This window comes from Corvus hawaiiensis, chromosome 2 (genome assembly GCF_020740725.1).
Source record: "Corvus hawaiiensis isolate bCorHaw1 chromosome 2, bCorHaw1.pri.cur, whole genome shotgun sequence".
NCBI classification, from domain to species: domain Eukaryota; kingdom Metazoa; phylum Chordata; class Aves; order Passeriformes; family Corvidae; genus Corvus; species Corvus hawaiiensis.
The window spans coordinates 120,024,772-120,044,714 of record NC_063214.1 but is presented as its reverse complement, the minus strand read 5'-3'; the positions used below and the strand labels follow the sequence as shown (position 1 = coordinate 120,044,714).

The following is a 19,943-nucleotide window of genomic DNA, read 5'->3' as shown; positions in this document are numbered from 1 at the left end:
ATTTTTTGAGACACTTTAAAAACTTTTACTTTCCTCTAAAATTCACACACTCTGCCTAAGAGATCTTTTATTTTTCCTACCATTGCCCAAATTTTGGTGTTTTTAAAGTGGATTAAATCAGTTGGCCCTGGCAAATCCAGCTGAAGCAGCTTGTGATCCTGCCAGCCCCTTTGTGCAGGAGATTGTTTTCCACTAGCAAGTTTTAAAGGCATTTACCACACTTGAATTACTGTATTTTGTATCAATACATACATTAAAGAGGGCATGTGGAGCCATAAGTAAATGCAAACAAAATTCTCTGTATTTGTGGATGTAAAAGGACAGAGTGTATTTTCTCCATCACAGACAAATCTTTGAAGAGCATCAAATATTAGAAAAACCTTCAGGTCTCAAAATAAAGTAAAAAAGGAGAGTTCTTGTTAGATACAGACAGAATTCCTTAACTACATTTCCTCTTTTACATATAAAAGGAATACTTTCAGGTAAGACAATCCCTTCAGGAGGAGAAAAAGGAGTTGCTTTTCATGCCCAAGATGTCTTTCCTAAAATCACTCTGGAAGAAAGTCTCCCAAGCCATGCAGGAGGGTGTTTACAGTGATGAAGTTAAAAGCAACAAAAATGAGTGGAAAAGTAAGAATCTCCTGGAATTTATTCTACTTTTAAGGGACAAAAAAAAAAAGTTCCCAGAAGTCCTCTAGAGAATAAACTGGAGTCTACAAAAGTGCAGCATAAATGTCCTTGTCAGATGTAGATATTATTGTGAGTTTCACTGCTTGTCAGGAACTTCTTCAAAACCTTTGTGCTCTCAGAGGCATCCTGGGGAAAGGAAGAGAGGATCAGCATCACCCACACTGCTGGGAACGAAACAAGAGCTCCTCCACTGGCCTCTGCTCCCCTTTTTATTATTCTGAACATCACTTTTCTTAAAGTATTAACTGTGAGCAAAACTCAGGTCTTCTGAATGAAGTTATCCACAGGAATCTGCAGTTCAGCAATAAAGTAGGATTTATTATTTTGCATTCCTCCTAACCTGGATATGAAGGGGAAAGTCTCTGTATTTGTCATTGTTCTCCTGCAGAGTTTAAATACTTAATGTTTTAGTCAGACTTATTCAGCAGAACAGAATGAGGTCTACTGAAAACTGACTTTGGAGCTGAAATAAACACCTCAGTACACACAGAGCTCTTTGGCATTGAAATCTGGGTTCAAAGTGTTCTCAACCAACTAAAATTCAATTTAAAACATTTCAGAAAGAGCAAAACATTCATTTCAGGAGCTGCAATGGGAATTTATGGGAGTAATGGGATTTACTGTGAGGCCTTGGCACAGAGAAATTGTGGCTGCCCCATCCCTGGAAGTGTCCAAGGCCAGGCTGGATTTCACAGCTGCTGGATTAGTGCAAAAATGTTAAAAATCATCTTCAGAAGTTTGGTCTTTTAGTGGCAAAAAAGTTATAGATCAAAATGGGTATTTTAAGAAGCTTTCCTGTATGCCAGAAAACAGGCAGATACACAACTAGAACGGAGCCATCTGGTATATGACTGTAAAATTTAAAAAAACCACACAACAAAAAGCTTAGAAGTTTTAAATGAGACAGCTCCAAAGGAAACTGCAGCTTACACAAACACAAGAAATCCCTCCCTGATATACCACTGGAAGAGCCCAAAAAATCAGAATGAAGTTTTGAGGGAAGCTGTGGATTCATTCTTTCTAAGCCACATAGATGTTACAGCAGGTGCAAGCACTGCCATTAAAATCTGTATTTTTCTGCCTCTTCAGATGAAATCCCCTCAGAGGCACAGGAACAGCAGAATGCAAGAGATGAAAACAGACAAAACAAGCCCACAGCTCCCATTAATTTTAAATAGGAAATTTTACCTTGGCTAAACTCTTCAGGAGTTCAGAAGAAAGCAGAGGCTTGAAGGCTTCAATGGTAATCGTGTCCAGCTTGATGACATCAGTGTAACACTGATACAGCACTGCAGGGATCTGCCACACCTGACAGTAACTCAGGACTAAGCACAAGTCAAAGGAAAATTTGTGTTATATTCAGCAGAAAAGGAATCTCAGTTCTGGGTACAAAAATCAGAACTTTAAACCCATGGAAGTTTCTAAATTAACTGCTCAGAATCCTGACTGCTGGAGCAGCCACCCCTCGTCCTCTAGATAGACAAGGAAATAAAACCACCAAAAATTAGTTAAATGCAGGTATTTCTTCCTGGCAAATACCTTAACTGGAAACTGTACTGTTGGTAAATAGAAATAGTATCAACAGCTGCAAAAAACCCAAAAAAGAAACCCCCAAAAAAACCCAAACATAAAAAAATGTGAACAAGAGAAAATCATCCACTTTTAGCTCCTGCCAGACAAGTTTTTCCTCATGCTGCTACCATTTGGGATTGGAAAATGAAAAGCTCGAGGATTTTATTAAATTAGATAATAAAACTGAATCTAACTTTCCCATGAGGTTGATCAGCAGCACTGTGCAACTTTCCCTACCTGTAATATACAGAAAGGATTTTATGAGCCTTTACTTTGGATGCTCAGATGAAAACAATTCTTAATAAACCTTACTTAATTCATAAGTAAAATTTAAAAAAAACTCACTGTACAATACGCTTTGTAAGGCTACACTAAATAATTTTCCACTACTTCTGTCCCACACACAAAGGGTAAAAGGATTTGTTTGGAAACTCATCCTTATTTTCCAGGGTAAAATGTAAGAAGGGAAACTATTAGGAAATAATTTTTAAAGAGCTCACTTGTCAGCCAGTTCCCACAATCAAGCAAAAATTCTAATTGCAGTGGGATGCTCCTCAAAGGGCATTTTGTGTTACCACCAGCAGCCCTGTAAATAATTGGAACTGCAAAGTACCAGCAGCAGGAAGATCCCTCACAATGTTGGGCTGCTCCAGCAGCGGGCAGCAGACCTGGTCTTGGAATTCTTTGGTCTTCAAGGCTTTCAGGAATGGAGATGCAAGTGTTAGAGTGGATTCCTGAGTTTTATAATCAGCTACAGGACATGTGGAAAGGATGGTTACTTGCAAGCCTTTCTTCTGCATGGAGCCAAAAACCTGAAATTAAAAAAAAAATACATCAGCAAAGTTTCTCTTTTCACAATAAAAGCAGAGAAACCTCAAAGAATCGTTTCAATTTCAGTGCAAAGGGCACTTCAGCTCAGGTCTGCAAGACTACTAAGGTTTGATTCACAGCCTTCAGGTAGAAATTTCCCAGGTATTGCTCTTGGGATGGAGATAAAAAGCCCCAAAACAACAGCTGACATGTTTACCAAGTCTAGTGATCTTCTGGAGAGGTTTTAGGTCTTCAACACTTTCCATTCAATATATTATGATTTACTGCTTTAATTAATGGTGATTACAGAAACAAAAAGGATTGCAAATAGAAACAGGGAGCTCACTGAGCTGCAAAACATTTGAAATGAAAATTGTGCTCCCTGGATGTCCTACAATAATTTAAGAGTCTTTATTTTAAATACTCTGATTTTAGTTAATTCTGTTCAAGTTGAATTGAGAAAGAAAGTTTAAGGTTCTCTTTCTCAAATTCAAAGAACAGAGTTCTGAAGTACAAAACATTCTGGCCATCACAAAACACCAACAGAAGTAAAGGAAATAGAGAATTTGGAAACTGTGACAGAAACTTGCTTGTTTCTGTCTGTGTACCAATCCCAGAAGGGAAGCTGCCTGTTCCCTCCCATCACCGTGTCACCACTGTTGATAGACATCTGACAGAAATACTCAGAAGCCCACATATTTTCCACTTGCTTTGCTGGGAACACTGGCTGGAATGCCTGGCTGCAAAACTTCAGCCTGTGTGTTCTTGTTTGTCAGTGATCCCTTACTGAGAAAACACACCCAGGTGCAAGGATCTGACTCGTGGAGATGCTCAGGAAATCAGGATTTACTACACAAAGAACAGGTCTGCAATCCACATTAAAAGCAAAACATTGCCAGCACAAGGTTTCTGCTGCACATTTAAAAATACCAATAACCACAAAGCCTAAAAATACTCAGGAACATTGCCTTGGTACAACCACACTCCTGCTGTTCATGAACACCCACACTTGAAATCACACATAGCCACAAACAAATGGGGAAGACAACAACCCCCCAGTCAGCTTTCTTCTGCAATCCCAGTTTAAATGAAGTGCAGGAATGTGTGGAATACAGCAAAAGCAAAATGTCTGAGGTCTCAGGGTTTCTGCACTTCAAAATGAGCCACGATCCCCCACCAAAGCTGTACTTATCTCTAACCACAGCTTTAGAACCCCTGCTTGTCCATCAGCTCAACAGAGGTTTCAAGGCAGGGAGGGAGGGAGCAGACAGACAGCAAGACAAAATAAGCCACACTTCCCTCGAGGCAAAGCAGTGACCCAAATCCATCAGGAAAATCAAGAGGCGGAACATTCGCCCCCGGCTTTATCTTATTAAAGTCAAAATGATGATATTTGGAGAGACTTCACTGAGCCAGCAGTGCTGCTGTACCTGGATGATGCTGGGGTGAGGCACTGGGAATGTTAAATCTGGGAACAAATGGCACAAATGCTGCCTGGGAGGCACCTTCCCCTACAGCTCTCCCTTGGGAAAGGCACAGAACACACCCAGCAGCTGACACCATCCACCACGAGTTCCACAACTGGTTTGTCTGGTGATCCTTTGGCAGCTGTACAAATTGCTGCTGGTTTTTTTTTAAGGAAGAATTCTCCCAGAGCTAAAATGCAGCTGAAATAAGCCATAGGAAATAAAAACCAAGCAGGAAAAAGGTCTGGGAAGTGGTTAAGGGCCAACAAAACTGACACTGTCCAAAAGGAGTGACTGCACTCAGCTGGGAGGCTACAGCAGATACAACTGGCAGCATCTTGAAAGGGATTTCAGAGACTCTGCAGAGAGTAAATTTATCTGGTTTTGAATATTGCATGAAAGAAAACCACAGGGGAAAGTTATTTAACACTGTCATGTTTAAAGTACCAGAGAAGAAGATCCCCATCCTTCAGATTTTATTACTCAATTTATTTCCCTGCCAGTTTTACCTTCTCAAGCCACTGGAACTGCTGATCCTCAGCAACGTAGCAACTACACTGGCACAATAAAACCTTAAAAAAAGTAAAAAGTCATGTTAGCAAGTGGCTTAAAGAGCACAACAGCAGCTCAAAATCACCTGTAAGGATGATATGGCTGCAGACAACTTGATCAGTTATTCTGGGTTTCTTTAACTCTGTTTCAACGAGGATTTTTTGCTCACGAATGCACTGAAGCCATCAGGCTGTGACATCTTTGTGCTGAGCTTCACACACCAGAACTGCAGAGAGTTTTAGTGAGCATTAACCCTTCAGATGATTTATGAGATTATTCCATGATCCTACAGTGCCTTGTCTGGGGGTGGATGAAGGCTCTCTTCTTCAGAAAGCCAAAACTCAGAGGAATTAATGCTCAAGTCACTTACTGTGGGATCTGATATTAATCTGTAGAACAAACAGAAAGAGTCTGTGGGGAGGACGTTTGTGGTGCTGGATGTCCTGCACCACTCATTCCACAGCTTCACAACTCCAACCACTTCCCAGCACACAGAATCCAGGATGAAAGACGACAGGAAAGCTGCAAAAATCCAAAAAAAATACTGTTAATTTATGAAGAATAAAACCTCTCTCTCACAGATAAATAGCTGGACTAAAATAGATTTTTCTTCTGCAATTTGAAGGAAGAATAACTCATTTTTATCCACTTCAATTTATTGTCCAAATCCAGGAAACATCAGCAACGTGAGTAGCCCCACTGCATCCAAATTTAAAAAGATGAAGAGCTGCTCAACATACAGATCCCTAACATAAAAATCACTTGTTCTTAAGAATTATATCATTACAATCAACTTCAATTTCTTTTATATTAATTAAGGATGTGAAATAGTAAGTCACTAATACTTTTTGACATAGCAGATACAACAGATTAGACACAAAAATCATAGAAGCAGCAAGGCAGAACTATTACATTGATTCTAAGCAAGGCAAGAGTGTTGCAAAAATGTTCATAAATCAGATTCCGGTCAAAAACTACAGAAGACATATCCAAAATTTCTATTGCGATTTTCAAAGGAAAAGCCTGAACCAAAAGCAAACAAACTAGCAAAGTTAACTTAGATAAAATCTAAATGCCATCTAAATGCAACTTAATTGCAAGCAAGACTTCTCAGTGCTATTAGAACAAAACTTTTACCAATTAACAAACAATCCCGGAGAGTTTACCAAACAAAAGCCAGGTAAAGGAAAAGGGGGATTGCCCCAACTAAAACCTCAAATTAAAACATACTTCATTTTTCCCGTTCAACTGAAAATACATCAATTTTCAGGAGGAATAAACAGCTGTAACAAAAACCACGTTTTACATGTACAGAGGACTTTCAGCTTTCTCTGGAAAACTCACCTGCCTCCAGGTTTAACCTCTGCTCCTAAAGGAGGAGCTGCAAAATCAGTAAATAGAGGAGCTTAAAGAAAGCTGGAAAAGGATTTTTCACAAGGCGTTGGGATGACAAGACAAGGGAGAATGACCTCAACTCAAGGAGGGCAGGGTTAGATGGGAGATTGGGCAGGAATTGTTCCCTGGGAGGGTGGGCAGGCCCTGGCACAGGGTGCCCAGAGCAGCTGGGGCTGCCCCTGGATCCCTGGCAGTGCCCAAGGCCAGGCTGGACATTGGGGCTTGAAGAAGGGAATGTCCTGGCACACCTACACCTCCCTCCCACCTTCTGCCTCCTCAAATTTGCCCCCCAAACCCCAGCAGCATCTGGTTCTGCACGCACCCGCAGCGTTCCTTCCTATGGCCACAAGGAACCTGGAGCACACCAAGGGCTCCTCGGCACAGCCGCGCGACTTCCAGGTCCACAGGACATCGACCTCCCTGGGAAAAGAACCACAGAACAGCCCGAGCTGGAAGGGACCCACAGGGATCATCCAGTCCCACCCCTGGCCCTGCCCAGACCCCCCAACAATCCCAGCCTGGGCATCCCTGGCAGCGCTGTCCAAACGCTCCTGGAGCTCTGGCAGCCTCGGGGCCGTGCCCATTCCCTGGGGAGCCTGGGCAGTGCCCAGCACCCTCTGGGGGAAGAACCTTTCCCTGCTCTCCAGCCTGACCACCCCCGAACAGCCCCCGCCGGTACCTCTTCTTCTCGATCTCCCTGCGGATCTCCCGGTCCTCGGGCGTCTCCTCCCGCGCCTCCTCCTCCTCGTCCAGGCCGGCGCGGGACGGGGCCACCACCACCTCCCCGAAGAAGGTCGCCATGGCCGCCGCCCGCGCCTGCGCGGCCCCGCCCCGCCGGAACAGAGCCCGGGCGGCTCCGGGGTCACCGCGGGCGGAGAGGCGGCACCAGCACCGCCCCTCAGCGCGGAACCGCGGCCCCAAAGGCCCCATCCAGACGCGTCTGGAACGCTCGCAGAGATGGTGACTCCATCGCCTCCCTGGGCAACTTCTTCCAAGGATTAACCAGCCTTTCAGGGGAGAAAATCTTCCAAATAGCCCATTTAAACCTCCCCTGGCTGAACGCGATGCCGTTTTGTCCTATCCCTGTTCCCTGGCAGCAGAGCCCGACCCCCCCGGCTGCCCCCTCCTGTCAGGGACTTGTGCAGAGCCACAAGGTCCCCCCTGAGCCTCCTCTGCTCCAGCCTGAGCCCCTTTCCCAGCTCCCTCAGCCGCTCCTGGGGCTCCAGCCCCTTCCCAGCTCCCTTCCCTGCCCTGGACACGCTCCAGCCCCTCCAGGGCTCTCCTGCAGGAGCCAGAACTGGGCACAGCCCTCGAGGGGCCTCTCAGTGCCCAGCACAGAGGGACAATCCCTGCCCTGCTCCTGCTGGACACACAATTCCTGACCCAGCCCAGGGGCCAGTGGCCTCTTGCCCACCTGGGCACCCCTGGGCTCGTGTCCAGCCGCTGGCACCAGCACCCCCAGGGCCTTTCCCAGCTTTCCAGCCCCTCTGCCCAGCCTGGAGCTCCATGGGGTTGTTGTGACCCAAGGGCAGGACCTGGCCCTTGGCCTGGCTGAACCAAATAAGAGCACAGTGACATTCCAGGTGTATGTACAGCTTTACTTTGGTCCGCTAACACATGTACATCATCAAAGCCTTTAACACTAAAGAATCTGATTCCCTTACAGTTCTGTCCTGCACTTTAAATGCTTCCCTCCGTTCATGCTGCCTGATCACAGATGCACGTCCTGCTTTTAAACAAACCAAAACACTCCCCCAAAGTCACATTAAATAAAGATCTACTTTTTACAGGTCTACTACTTTACTTCCCTGAGTACAGCTAGACCAAACCAAGAGTGCTCACTTAAAGGAAGGTGAAGGGACTCCCTTCTGCCAAGGCTGAAAAGAACCAGTTCTCTAACAGTCATCATGCTCCTTTAAATAAATTAAAAATAAATAAACTCTTAAAGGGTGAAAGAGTCAAAATACCTTTCCAGTTTAATAATTTCTCTTCCCACTGTCTAGGTGTATAGAATTAGGAAATACAGACCAGCACATGCTTTGCTTAGAAAATAAAAGTGTTTAGGGACCCCAAGGCAGTGGTACCCTCTGGGATCTACAGATCCAGAGGCGAGAACCTTCTCCAGCTTTCAGGGATCACCATGAACATGTGGGTGCACTATGACAGAATACAGCACCTGAAGGAAAACCAGCTTTGTAAATCTAAGCCTAGATCAGAAATACAAACTGACCAGCCAAATTTTAGCTGTTCAAACTGAAAATTAATAAAAACTCTGACGTTCAGTTATTCCCAAATTGGAGGTTGTGCTCCAGAGAACACTGAGAATAAGCAGCTGCTAAACAATGAAACTTGTGGAAAATATAAAAGAACAGTGGACTTACTACCTTGTAACAAAGGTTGCCCCTCAAAGAAAACACAAAGCCATTCTCAAATTTCATCGCTAAACATAACTGTGTTCATATTTCAGAAACCAAATAAAGAATCCAGACAAACATTTATCTTGAATTTACAAAATTCTGCTGCATCCTATTAAAGACTATCCTCTAAATAAAATTTCCTGGAGCAAGAATGATTTAAACTTATATTTGGACTTCACATGGAAGCTTTAAGGGGGGGGAAAAAAAAAAAAAGGTGTTTCTCTAAGGCAAAGTAATATCCTGGAGAGCAAAGTGATGGCAAATACAGACAATGTCAGTGTGGGGGATGGAGAAGTGGCTCTCACTGATACCAGCTCCCTTTTCCATGATGCATTTCCGTTTGTACAAGGAGTTCTGCCATTATCCACTGGGATTGTACAGCCATGCTGCATTTTTTTACCCCCTAACTCTTCCAGATCCCACTACCAGTCCAATCTGCTGGCAAAACAATTCCCAAACTTGTTATTTCTGTTCAAATGAGCTGGGTTAGGATAACTCTGATATTCTGTCACATCTTCTACTGAATGATGTAATCAGGAATCACCAAGTTCTCCCAAGGGTGAGAAAGGGAAGCTGCAGAGCAGAGGAGGAACCCTGGAGTGGGGAAGGAGCAGAGATTCCCTGGTGTTGGGCTGAGGGCAGCTGTCGTGGGGCTCCCAGCAGCACAATTCCAGGGAAAACTAAGAATTTAGAGTTGCTGTGTGTATTTGTCGTTGAGATGTGTTCAATCAGGAACTTCCACATATTTTCCTGAAGAAATTTTCTTTCTTGTCAAGAAGAGCCACCTCAAACATTGTGAAAACAGGAGATGCACTGCAATGCTCAGAAACTGGTAAGGTTTAATCAATGGGAAATCCAACATTCAAACACTTTAAATATGGAGAAACAACAGAAACGTAGCAAAAACAGGTCTGGAATGTCGGAATCCTGCACCTCAAGCTTTCCACGGATAAAGAAAACAGAACAAGTGTTTTGTTTGTTTTTCTATTTTATAAAGAAAACACACAAAAACCCTTAGGCCCAAGAGTTCACCTGCATTTCATAATCTTAAAGTTTACAGTATAGAAGTCACATTAATGATGTACTACCTGTCAGCAGAACCCTCTCTTCACCAAAGCCTCTGGAATTGGCAAATAAACCTCTTCACTGGTAACTGCTTATCAGCAATGCCAGTACAGAACATTTCACACCTGCACTGAATCAAGTTGTGAAGTTACAGCCTTTTCATTCCTCTTTTGATGCAATGCTTGCATCCACCAGGTTTTTAGAGTGTGTACTATTATTTAGAAGCCTGTTTCTATTGTAGATGATTTCATACAGCATTAGAGATGTTTGAAATCTGTTCTTGAATGTTGCATGACCTAGGTAGTATTTCATTGCAGCACCCATAATGATAATACTCAACATACTGCTATTAACCTGTTTGCAGTGTTTTAACATTTTTTAACTCTTGTTTATATGTAATAAAATACCAGTAAAGACAAAAAATTGCCCCTATAATGAGGCACATTTTGGCATCTGTGCTAAATGCTGCTACATGGGCAGGCAAGTGCAAGTCAAAATATGAAAAGGAGAAAGTCATCATCTAATCACATTCATAACTTTTTCATAGAAAAATATAAATATATTCCCTGAAATGTAGGACAAAGAAGAGCCAGCATCCATCAGGAGTTCTAGTGCTATTACCATTTAAAAAAAAAAAAAAAAAAGAAAAAAAAAAGAAAAAAAGAAAAAAAAGAAGAGATGGGCTGGCTTTCCTTTTGTTAAGGTTACGTTTCGCACTCGGCGTCCTCGAGGGCTCTGTCGTCATCGTCGTCGTTGTAGCGCACAGTCCGCCGGCCGCCGTTGCGCGTGCGGATCTTGGAGCGCCGCTGGGCCCGCCTGCACTCGCCGTACTCCACGTCCTCCGAGTCCTGCTCCTGGCTGCCTTTCCAGCGTTTCCTCCGCTGCGGCCTCCTGGAAGGCTTCAGTGAGTTGAGGTTGGGGATTTCTTTCCTGGTGGTTTTTGATTTCCTCTTGCGCTTCCTCGTTTCCGTGGCGTCGCTGCAGATGGTGTTATCGGTTCCAGAGTCCGAGGAGAAACAGCTGAAGTTGGCTTTGGAGCTTCCTGCAGTCCCGGGTGCTTCCACATCCTCGGAGACAGAGCTTTTCTCCTCTTTCTTCCCTCCAGTGTCGGATTCTGCTGTTTCTTTGAAGTCATCCACCAGTTTTGATCTCTTGAAAGAAGCTCTGGATTTTTTATTTGCTGCTACTCTGGTATTTTTAGTTTCAAGTTTAGCTAAGTCAGAATCTACCTCCTCTTCAGAGTTACTCGTACAATGGTTGTGGGCTGAAGCTGCCTGCCTAGAAACTCCCCAGTTTCCCCCATTTTCTACCCTGTGGTTTGTGGAATTCTCCTCTGAGGAGTCGTAGTCAAAACTGTTCAGAGCTGCAGCACAGAGGGGTTTGTGTGGCTGCTTGTGGTTATCGCTCTGCTTCTGAGTCTCTGTCTCCGAGTCAGTCCTTTCATTCTCAGACTCAATAATATATTTCCTTTTAGAAACAGAAGACTCAGGGCAGGAAGGCTTTTTCCTGCCAGAAACCTGTTCTCTCTCATTTTCAGACTTGGAACAAGCCTCCACCTCCGAGCTGTCGAACAGCTTCTTCCTGCAGGCTGAAGACACACTGCCCTGGAGCTGCTTGCGGTTCTTTCTGACTGGGTAAACACTTTCTGAGCTTGATAATTCCTCCTTTGCATCGCTCATGATCTTGATCTTATTGGCTGCCAGCGTGGCACATCTGCGGGGGTTCTTCTTCTCCGCCACGTTGGACACCTTGATGTGTTTCTTGTAGTTGATGATGCACGTCCTGCTCCGCAGCACTTTGGCACTCTGGCCAGCCTCCTCTGATGCTGGTTCTACAAAAGGAAGATGAAAAAGTTCTTTTTAATGTCTTACATTCCTGAAAGCATTAGTTTATTATGCCCAAATGGTGCCACCTTTAATGAAATACACAAATACTGAATTTTATTTTGATTTCACCTGTTAAGTGCAATTTATCGCAATTCTTTAATAAAAATTCCATCAGTATCCCAGGGATACCTTTAACTCTTGAGATGGTCACTTTCAAACCATTTCATTGTCTCAAAAGTGCATTCTTTAGCATCACCCTGTTAATTAGCTCAGAAATTACAACTTACCTAGCTTAGCAAACAAATGCTTTCCTATTATTAATACTTACATCATTAACAGTTGTATTTTTCTTACTAGAATAAAATTTGCAACACTAGTTAGACTTTTAGACCTTTTTAATCTAAAAAGGAAACTGTAATATTTCATGTAGATGCAAGTTTCACAATTTTAGATGGCTTCAGGTGGAGAACACTGAAACCTTTTAGCTCCTTAGTGACTTTAGCACTTCTGTTAGTAGTTTCTTATTTAATACATAACTTGCTTCTTATGTTGGGTTTTAAAACAGATATTCAGTCTGTAAATCATGTGAATGGTGCTATGAAGATCAGTGTTTCCCTTCTAAATAAAACAATTATTCATACATATGAATTTAAAAAATCAAAAGCAGAAGTTCTTGAAGTAAATTAAAAAAAAAATACTAAGAGGGAAAAATCATGAGACAAATTCCAATGTCCAGCTGAGTACCAGTATTAACAATCTCTTCATATACCAGATTTGGTCCTTATTGCAATATAAATAATTTTATGTACTACTCCAGTATATTCCTATTTTTATGCTTTCAAAATTAATTTCCTTTATTTGTTAAGAGTTTCCAGAAATGACAGATAAATATTACTACTTGTAGTAGTTGTACTGTGTGATTTTATGGCCAAAGCACAACACATTTCTGCTGAACACTGCAAAATACTGTATAAAAGGTGAATTAATCCACAGACTAAGAACAAGAAGAGTTAAATCTTATCTTATGCACTGTCCTCCAATACTATTTTAAGTAGCTGGAACACAAGGCTAAAGAATGAAACAGTCCAGCCTTTCTGCAACACTGCCAGAATATTAAAATTATATTTGGCATACGAGATCTTAACTTTGGAACAAATCCATAATGAAATGTATGGGAATTCCCCACTGAACATCCAGAATTAAAAGCTGCAAAGGGACAGCCAGGTGGCACAGGCAGAGAGAGGGAGCATTAAACCAACTACCCACAAAGACACAAAGATGCAAAAGTCTGGTTCAGCAAGGTGTCCTGGGGTTCAGGCCATACTCCAAACCTGGAATACTGGGTAGGAAAATCCAGCCTTAGCTCCAGTCAGCTCAGCTGCAGGGGGCACTACAGCCCACAAAGTATTGACACAGTTTATCTGAAAACTTTGCTTTCAATCTTTTCAAATATATCAAATCCCATGCTAAACACTACATATCTATAATATAGATTATATAATATACACTAAAGAACTATATGAAGACTTCATTTTATATCAAAATAGATTATATGTTATTTATATCAAATATATTTAAAAAATAACCAAAGCAAAGCTTCCACGTAAATGATTTAGCTGGCTAATTGGGCAGTGTGCATATACATATATACAGTTATATATATAAAACACATACTTATATTTGAAAATAGAAACTCTAGAAATATGTCCCTACATATGTATTAAAAACTAAGATCTTGGTAAAAAACAAGTATATATTCCTTGGGGAAAACTGTCAACACAAAGTCACCTTAAGAGACAACAATTTTCTTAAGATTCTTCAAAGCCCAGTGACAGGTTTGGAAGGATAAAACCAAACCCCAACCTCTGAATAGTCTTTCAAATTCCAAATCAGGACTAATTCCCTGATTATACGGAGGCACAATGTACATTACCCAGTTTAATAAACATCAGCAGCATTCTCACAGGCTTAAAAAAGACCCAAACCAAAACAACTGTCTAAATCACGATCAGCCAGCACATAAAGATCTGAGTGACAGATAAAATTATGGAATAAAACCCAAAAATCAAAGAATTTAACTTTCTGAAACAAGTGGAATCATGAATTTTACTTCTGCCAAGTGCCCCTCTGTCTTAAGGACTCTACACATCATTGACAGAATAAAATCTGGAAGTCAAATCACCTTTCAGGTTCTGGTGCACACCATGGACGTGAGAATGTAATAAAAACACCTTTCCATCAATCTGATTTTGAAAAACTTATCAATAAAGTTACTTTAAACTGAAAATAGCTGTTGTAAATCAGCTGTAAATCTAGCACAGAAAATCTCAACAGAAAATTAAGGTAAGTTAACAGAACTTCAAACTAGAGGGTTTTGGTTACCAAAATCCTCAAAACAAGGAGCAGGACAAAGGGAGAGAACACTCTGCTCTCTTGGAGATTTTCTCTGTCATCTACTCAGTATTAAGAAACAGAGGAATTAACTTTAAAAACATTACCTTTTCTAACGATTTTTGTTTTTCCTTTCCTCTTCCTCATCTTTGCTTTTGCAGAAGTTTCACAGTAATTGCTGTTATTGGAGTCACTCTCTGAGTCCGAATCAGAAGAGCGATGGAAGCTGGAGGCAGCTCCAGGTTTGGAACTCCTTATAATCCTAGTGGGCACCAAGCTCTCCCACACAAAACTCTCCCCCTCCCCTCTGGCTTCTGCTTCAGATTCTGCTGTGTCCTCTAAATCACTCAAGACTTTTGCTTTTTTTAAAGGAGGAGCAAGCTGCAGCCCAGAGACTTTCCTGCCATTCCACCTGTCCAACTCAGAGTCCGCCTCATCCTCAGAGTTGCTGACTGCAGCCTTAGCATGTGCAGATGTTGACTGATCAGAAACTTTTTGACTGCTCCCATCCTCAGAATTATGGCTTTTGGAGTCCTCCTCTGAAAAGTCTAAGGTGGGACTTTTCACTTTGGGAGACAGAGAGCAGATGGGGCCCCGGAGCTGTCTGTGACCATTGCTCTGCCAGCTCCTCTGCTTCGTCTGCGTGTCTGGCTCAGAATCCGAGGTTCCATTCTCAGACTCACTGACGAATTTCCTTCGTGGAGCAGAGGAGCCAGGCTGAGACAGACTTTTCCTCTTGGTGAGCTGCTCTTCTATTTCTTTGTCACTCTCAGACTTTAGGCCTGCCTCATCCTCGGATCCCTCCAGCAGCATTCTCCTGGCGGCGGCCGAGGCGTTCCGGTGGGGCAGCTTCCTGTTCCTGCATATTCCAATACTTTCCGAGCTCGACACCTCTTCCTCCACATCACTCATCAGCCTCAGTTTATTGGCAGCCACAGCAGCGCTCCTGCGGGGCGTTTTCCTGTGCCTGCCCGTGCTGTTGCCGAGGGACTCGGATGTCACCACCGAAGTGTTTTCAGAGTCACTTCCATATAACTTCTTCCTGACCGTTTTCCTCATATTCCCATTCTCCTGAAGAAGTGTTCCTGTAAAGGAAAGCAGAGATTAATATCTTAAATATATAATAGCAGCTTTGAAGTCTTGTCAAAACTGGGAGAGGTTCAGCCCACAGACATGATGCATGAAATATATTCCTCGTGACAGTCGTGCTTTTGCTGTCACAAGTTTCAGATGCATGCTGGTTTTGTGACAATTAGAAGAACTTCTTTATGAATTGCTGCTTTTTTTCTTAAAATATAAAATATTGCAAGACATTCCCTCTCACCAGGCTCTTGGTTTCCACCCTTCTCCCTTAAGTCATGAAAAAAAAAAATCCTTTTAAAGTTGAGTGTAGTATTTGAGAGCTTGAAAATTAGCACCAATAAAAAAATGTGTATCTTACATATGCAACAATTAAAAAAAAAACTAACTACACTTAGTTATTTTTATAAATATATATAAAAATACATATAAATATGGATGTGTCTTGCTGTTCACAAGAAACTCCTCCCACCATACCTGTCTGTTTCCTCTGAGCAGCTCGATTCCGAGTCAGCCTGCGATTGCTGTTCCTCCTGCACACCCCGTTGTGCAGGGGAGGGGACACAGCAGCCCCAGAACAGCCTTTGCTGTCTTCTGAGCTGCTTGAGGAGGATGAAGATGATGAGGAAGTAGATGAAGAAACCCCAGAGCCTTCTATTTCACTCTCTGCTAAAAAAAAAAAAAAAAAAAAACAGTAATTGGTAATTAGAATTCTAAACAGATTCCAGTTAAGAGTTACATTTTGCTGATCCTGGAAATCTTCAGTTTCCTCACATTATCTTAAAATATATTCTCATGCCTGAATATCTTACAGGGATCAAAGTGATGTCTCAACAAAATCCATATTCATGCAGTGTTCAGTGACAGGAAGCCTCTTTAACCTGTATTTAAGTTTCAAATAAAGTAAACCAGCTCTTTTCAAACACCAGATTTAAGTAAAAAGCATGTTTAAAAAAAACCCCAAATAGAGAATATTTTCGAACAGATTTTACCAGGACTTGCATTTTTATCCTTTGAAATAAGCTGAATTTTTATCAAGGTGAGATTTAAGGGAAAAAACAGGAAAGTTTTTAAGTCTCAGAAACTTCTGTCACTTGCTAATTGTGGGTGCCAAGTTTTATATAACATATATATACACACACACATATGGGCATATAACCTGTATTTTATACAGTATCAATTATTAAATATTCTACGCTTTCCTGTTGACAGATTTTTTGATTAACAGAAGTCAATTGACTGTGTCCTACATGATTTCAAAGAAATTTTATAACAACCACTGTAAATAACAAAAGTGTCCAAAATCCAGTAAAATATACAAAACTCTGCATCATCACACAAAAACCCCAAACCTTGTGTAAAAAATTCCACGTTAGGAACGCAAAGCTCATTTAACAACTCAGAATGCAAACTGCAGCAACTACAAACTCTGACCTGATGATAAAGCAGAACAATTAGTGGTTAGTGTTGTTGATCTGGCTTTTCCATTCCTCTCAAAGGATGCCAGGCAGGCGGAATCCGAGGATTCTCCCGAGGAACTCTGGTTGTAGGAGCCAGTGTTGGGTTTATGGCTTGAGACACAGGCGGCTCTGCTTGAGGTAGGCTGAGGAAAAGGATCTTCTTGCTCAGATTCAAGTTTGGCCTGAGACTTCAATGGTTTCTGTTTCAAATTTCTAGTGAGAGTAAAAGTAGTAAGAGCAACACAGGTTGTAAAACTAGGTGAGATAAGGCAATTAGGTATTTTAACAACATTTAATAGGATTTTATATTTCTGGGAGGGTAATTTATGAGCTAATGTGGTGTAGGACAATTTTAACTCTGACAAGGATAAACATGAAATGCTTTCATTAAAGTAACAGTCTGCACTCCTACTGAAGCTACACAAGAGGAGACAATCTTTCTCTGCTCTGAGAAACAGACAATTTAATGGTGGATGTCCTCTAGACAATCTTGTTGTCTTATTTTCACCAGGAAGCTGCAGCAGCAGCCTCAATTCCTGTTGGGTTCCCAGCCTCTGGATAATTGCACATAAGCTTCAAACGAAGTGCTCTCCAGACTAACATTATTCCACAATAAACTTGAACTCCCAACACACACAGGAGGTGGAACCTTACAGACAGTTCACTGGTTAAAATAAAGAAAACCTCACTAATTTGATTCTTCCTTACTACACACACCTGAGTGCTACCTGCCATCCTGCTGTGTCAATTATTTTCACCTACAGAACTGTTTTGTCAGTTTTTTCCTTACATTGCAGGTTTTCAGACATTCATCCAGGTGTACAAAGTGTATAAGGCTATTTCTGTTATCCCAAACCTCCCTTCTGCTGTGCCCACTGCCTTGTAAGCAGTCACACACAATTCTCCAGACAGGAGCACAAGTGAGGTTCAAAAAGATAATTTCTGCCTATCCTGGTGTGTGGTAATCCCCTGAAATTAGATATTTTTTCTTAAAACTCTTATTCCTATTCTTTCCCTGCCAGAGAAAGAAGACTGGACAGCAGCAGAAGGGAAGAAGCTCAGTTTCAGTAGTTTACCACATTTAGCTTTTGTATTTTGTCTCACTTTGTCCCACATGCAAATTAAGAACAAGAGTTAATCGTGCCAAACAACAATTGTGTCAAAAGTTTGTTTGCCTTCCAAAGAGAAAAGGCAAATCTAGATCCCAACTGAAAGCTCCAGCAAGTGATAATTTCTAGAAATTCCACAGACTGACTTTATTCTGTATGTGACAAAATATGTATTTTATGCAGATTTTCATCTTTGTGATATATCCAGCAAGTAAATCTTTGTTTCATTCCTCATTATTTCAGTTAAACATTTATTTTCTGACTCAACTATTAAAAAAACCCCAACCTTTTCTACTCTTCTGTCTCTTCCTATTTCTCAGTTTTATACTACAAAAAAGCCCCTATTTTTTTTTTAACATATTGTTCCTACAGCATGAGAATTATAAAGTCTCACTGGGGTTACAAACCATTTAAAAAACCAATTGTTCCCCTCTTCACAGACTTACTGTGAGAGTCAATATGAGTATCAGTCAGCTGAGATAGATCTTTATACATTCCTAGTTTAGTTACCTGAGCATTTTGGTGGGCTGCTGCACTGAGCTTTGATTATTAAATCTTCTCGTGTACCTCTGGTTTCTCCGTAGCTTTTCATTCTGTTTCTGACCATTTTTGAAATCTGAAACAATTCTTCTGATTTTCTCTTCAAACAGGGCTGACAATCTCAAGGTCATACTATAAATCTAGGTAATGAAGTGGTTTATATTAAAAACACAGCCTTTGAGCCAAGACTAACAGTTGTAATATTAAAAAACTGTACAGAAAAGCAATAGGAAAAGACAGGCAGTCCTATGGCACACTAAATAAACAGGAAATGATCATACTAAATATTTTTGTCATATTTCTCCTCACTATCTACCGAACCAGCAGCTTTACCAAAAGTACTGATAAACAAATTGCAAAGTAAAATTTAATTTCATTAAGACATTCATAAACCCCCAACTATTGACAGCTACCTTTGACTTTTTGTTTGGAGTGTAAGATTTTGCATTGCTAAATATCAATCTTATATCTTTGCACAGTTCCATTGGAGTGTCATAGTTTCCAGCTTCCAGAGTTTCCTTCACTGTACCAAAATCCATTGGAGTGTCTATAATATGCCTGTAATCCTATAAAAAAACATATGAAAAAAAGACTTCTGTGAAAAGTATAAAGCAAAAAAACACTTCTGAATTTTATTTCTGTCATTTAGGAGTAGCTAAAACTACACAAATTATCTTCACCGGCAGTGGAAAGAGAAGCACCATGGCAGAAAGCAACACTTTTGCTGACACTGGTTGATTTAAAATCTCCTTTTCATTATCCCATGAATTTTATCAAGAGAAACAACAGACCTGGTATAAAAAACAGCCAAAAAAACCCCAAAACACAACAACCACAAAAAAAAAAAAACCCAAATCAAACCCCATCAAAACACTTTGATCTTTTTTTCTCTCCTGTTCATGTTTTTTTTTTTTTTTTTAGAGAACCTCAAGATGTTTTTAAAGCCTGAAGTGAGACTCAAACTCAAAATGTGAAGTCACCAGGAAAAGTTATGCGCTGTAAAGAAGTTTTTTTTCCTTTAAATTAAGTTTGTTGGGGTTTTAGAGAAAAAAAGAGAAGGAAGAATACCATGAACAACTGAAAGAGAGGGAAATAAATCAAACTCATAGCTCAGGCTCAGTAAACATATTTAAAGAAACTTTAATTAAGAAAATACAGATTTATGTAAAATTATTTCCCTACAAGGCACAGTAAGACAGCAAGAAAAAAAGAATCTATCAACGTTACTAAGAAGAACTTACCGGATATTGATCCAAATCAACTGGCTGCCTGAAAGGTTCAGAATCCTCACACTGGAAAATTAAATTCACCAGTTCCATGCACTGCTTCTTCCAACAGTTTTCATCATAGCCACTTTTCAGGCTTTTTCCTCTTTTAAAGCCCCGTCCCTTGGGGGAAAAAAAAAGTTAGGAAAAGCATTCCTGAAATACAGCAAGAAAAAATTCCACCTAATTTGGGTTATAAAGTAAAGACTGGCCAACTCACTTTTCTTCTTCTGTATGATGTTCTTGGAACACATTTTTCATCATCCTGCACAAAATAAAAACCAATGATCTTAAAAAAAACAGGT

At 41.1% G+C, this 19,943-nt stretch overlaps 2 protein-coding genes across 3 annotated transcripts in view; both read right to left on the bottom strand.

The window, feature by feature from the left end:
- Window positions 1-279: 279 nt before the first annotated feature.
- On the bottom strand, window positions 280-7,325 carry PSMG1 (proteasome assembly chaperone 1). The gene is made up of 7 exons (XM_048290891.1): window positions 7,165-7,325; window positions 6,808-6,905; window positions 5,461-5,612; window positions 5,048-5,110; window positions 2,876-3,074; window positions 1,879-2,015; window positions 280-816 (listed from the first exon to the last, which is right to left on the bottom strand). Exons 1-7 carry the CDS (start codon window positions 7,284-7,286, stop codon window positions 742-744), a joined length of 846 nt encoding a protein of 281 aa, XP_048146848.1. The 5' UTR covers window positions 7,287-7,325; the 3' UTR covers window positions 280-741.
- Window positions 7,326-9,723: 2,398 nt separating this feature from the next.
- BRWD1 (bromodomain and WD repeat domain containing 1) overlaps window positions 9,724-19,943 on the bottom strand; it is a 41,158-nt gene continuing 30,938 nt past the window's right edge. The window contains exons 34-41 of one of the 2 annotated variants that reach the window (XM_048290866.1): window positions 19,859-19,903; window positions 19,615-19,761; window positions 18,787-18,939; window positions 18,344-18,513; window positions 16,699-16,937; window positions 15,742-15,933; window positions 14,292-15,269; window positions 9,724-11,798 (exon numbers count right to left, since the gene is read on the bottom strand). In XM_048290866.1, coding sequence (XP_048146823.1) covers window positions 10,672-11,798; window positions 14,292-15,269; window positions 15,742-15,933; window positions 16,699-16,937; window positions 18,344-18,513; window positions 18,787-18,939; window positions 19,615-19,761; window positions 19,859-19,903 — 3,051 coding nt within the window. In that variant the 3' untranslated portion in view covers window positions 9,724-10,671. The remainder of the gene's footprint in view (window positions 11,799-14,291; window positions 15,270-15,741; window positions 15,934-16,698; window positions 16,938-18,343; window positions 18,514-18,786; window positions 18,940-19,614; window positions 19,762-19,858; window positions 19,904-19,943) is intronic. The other variant, XM_048290876.1, reaches the window with a different exon arrangement.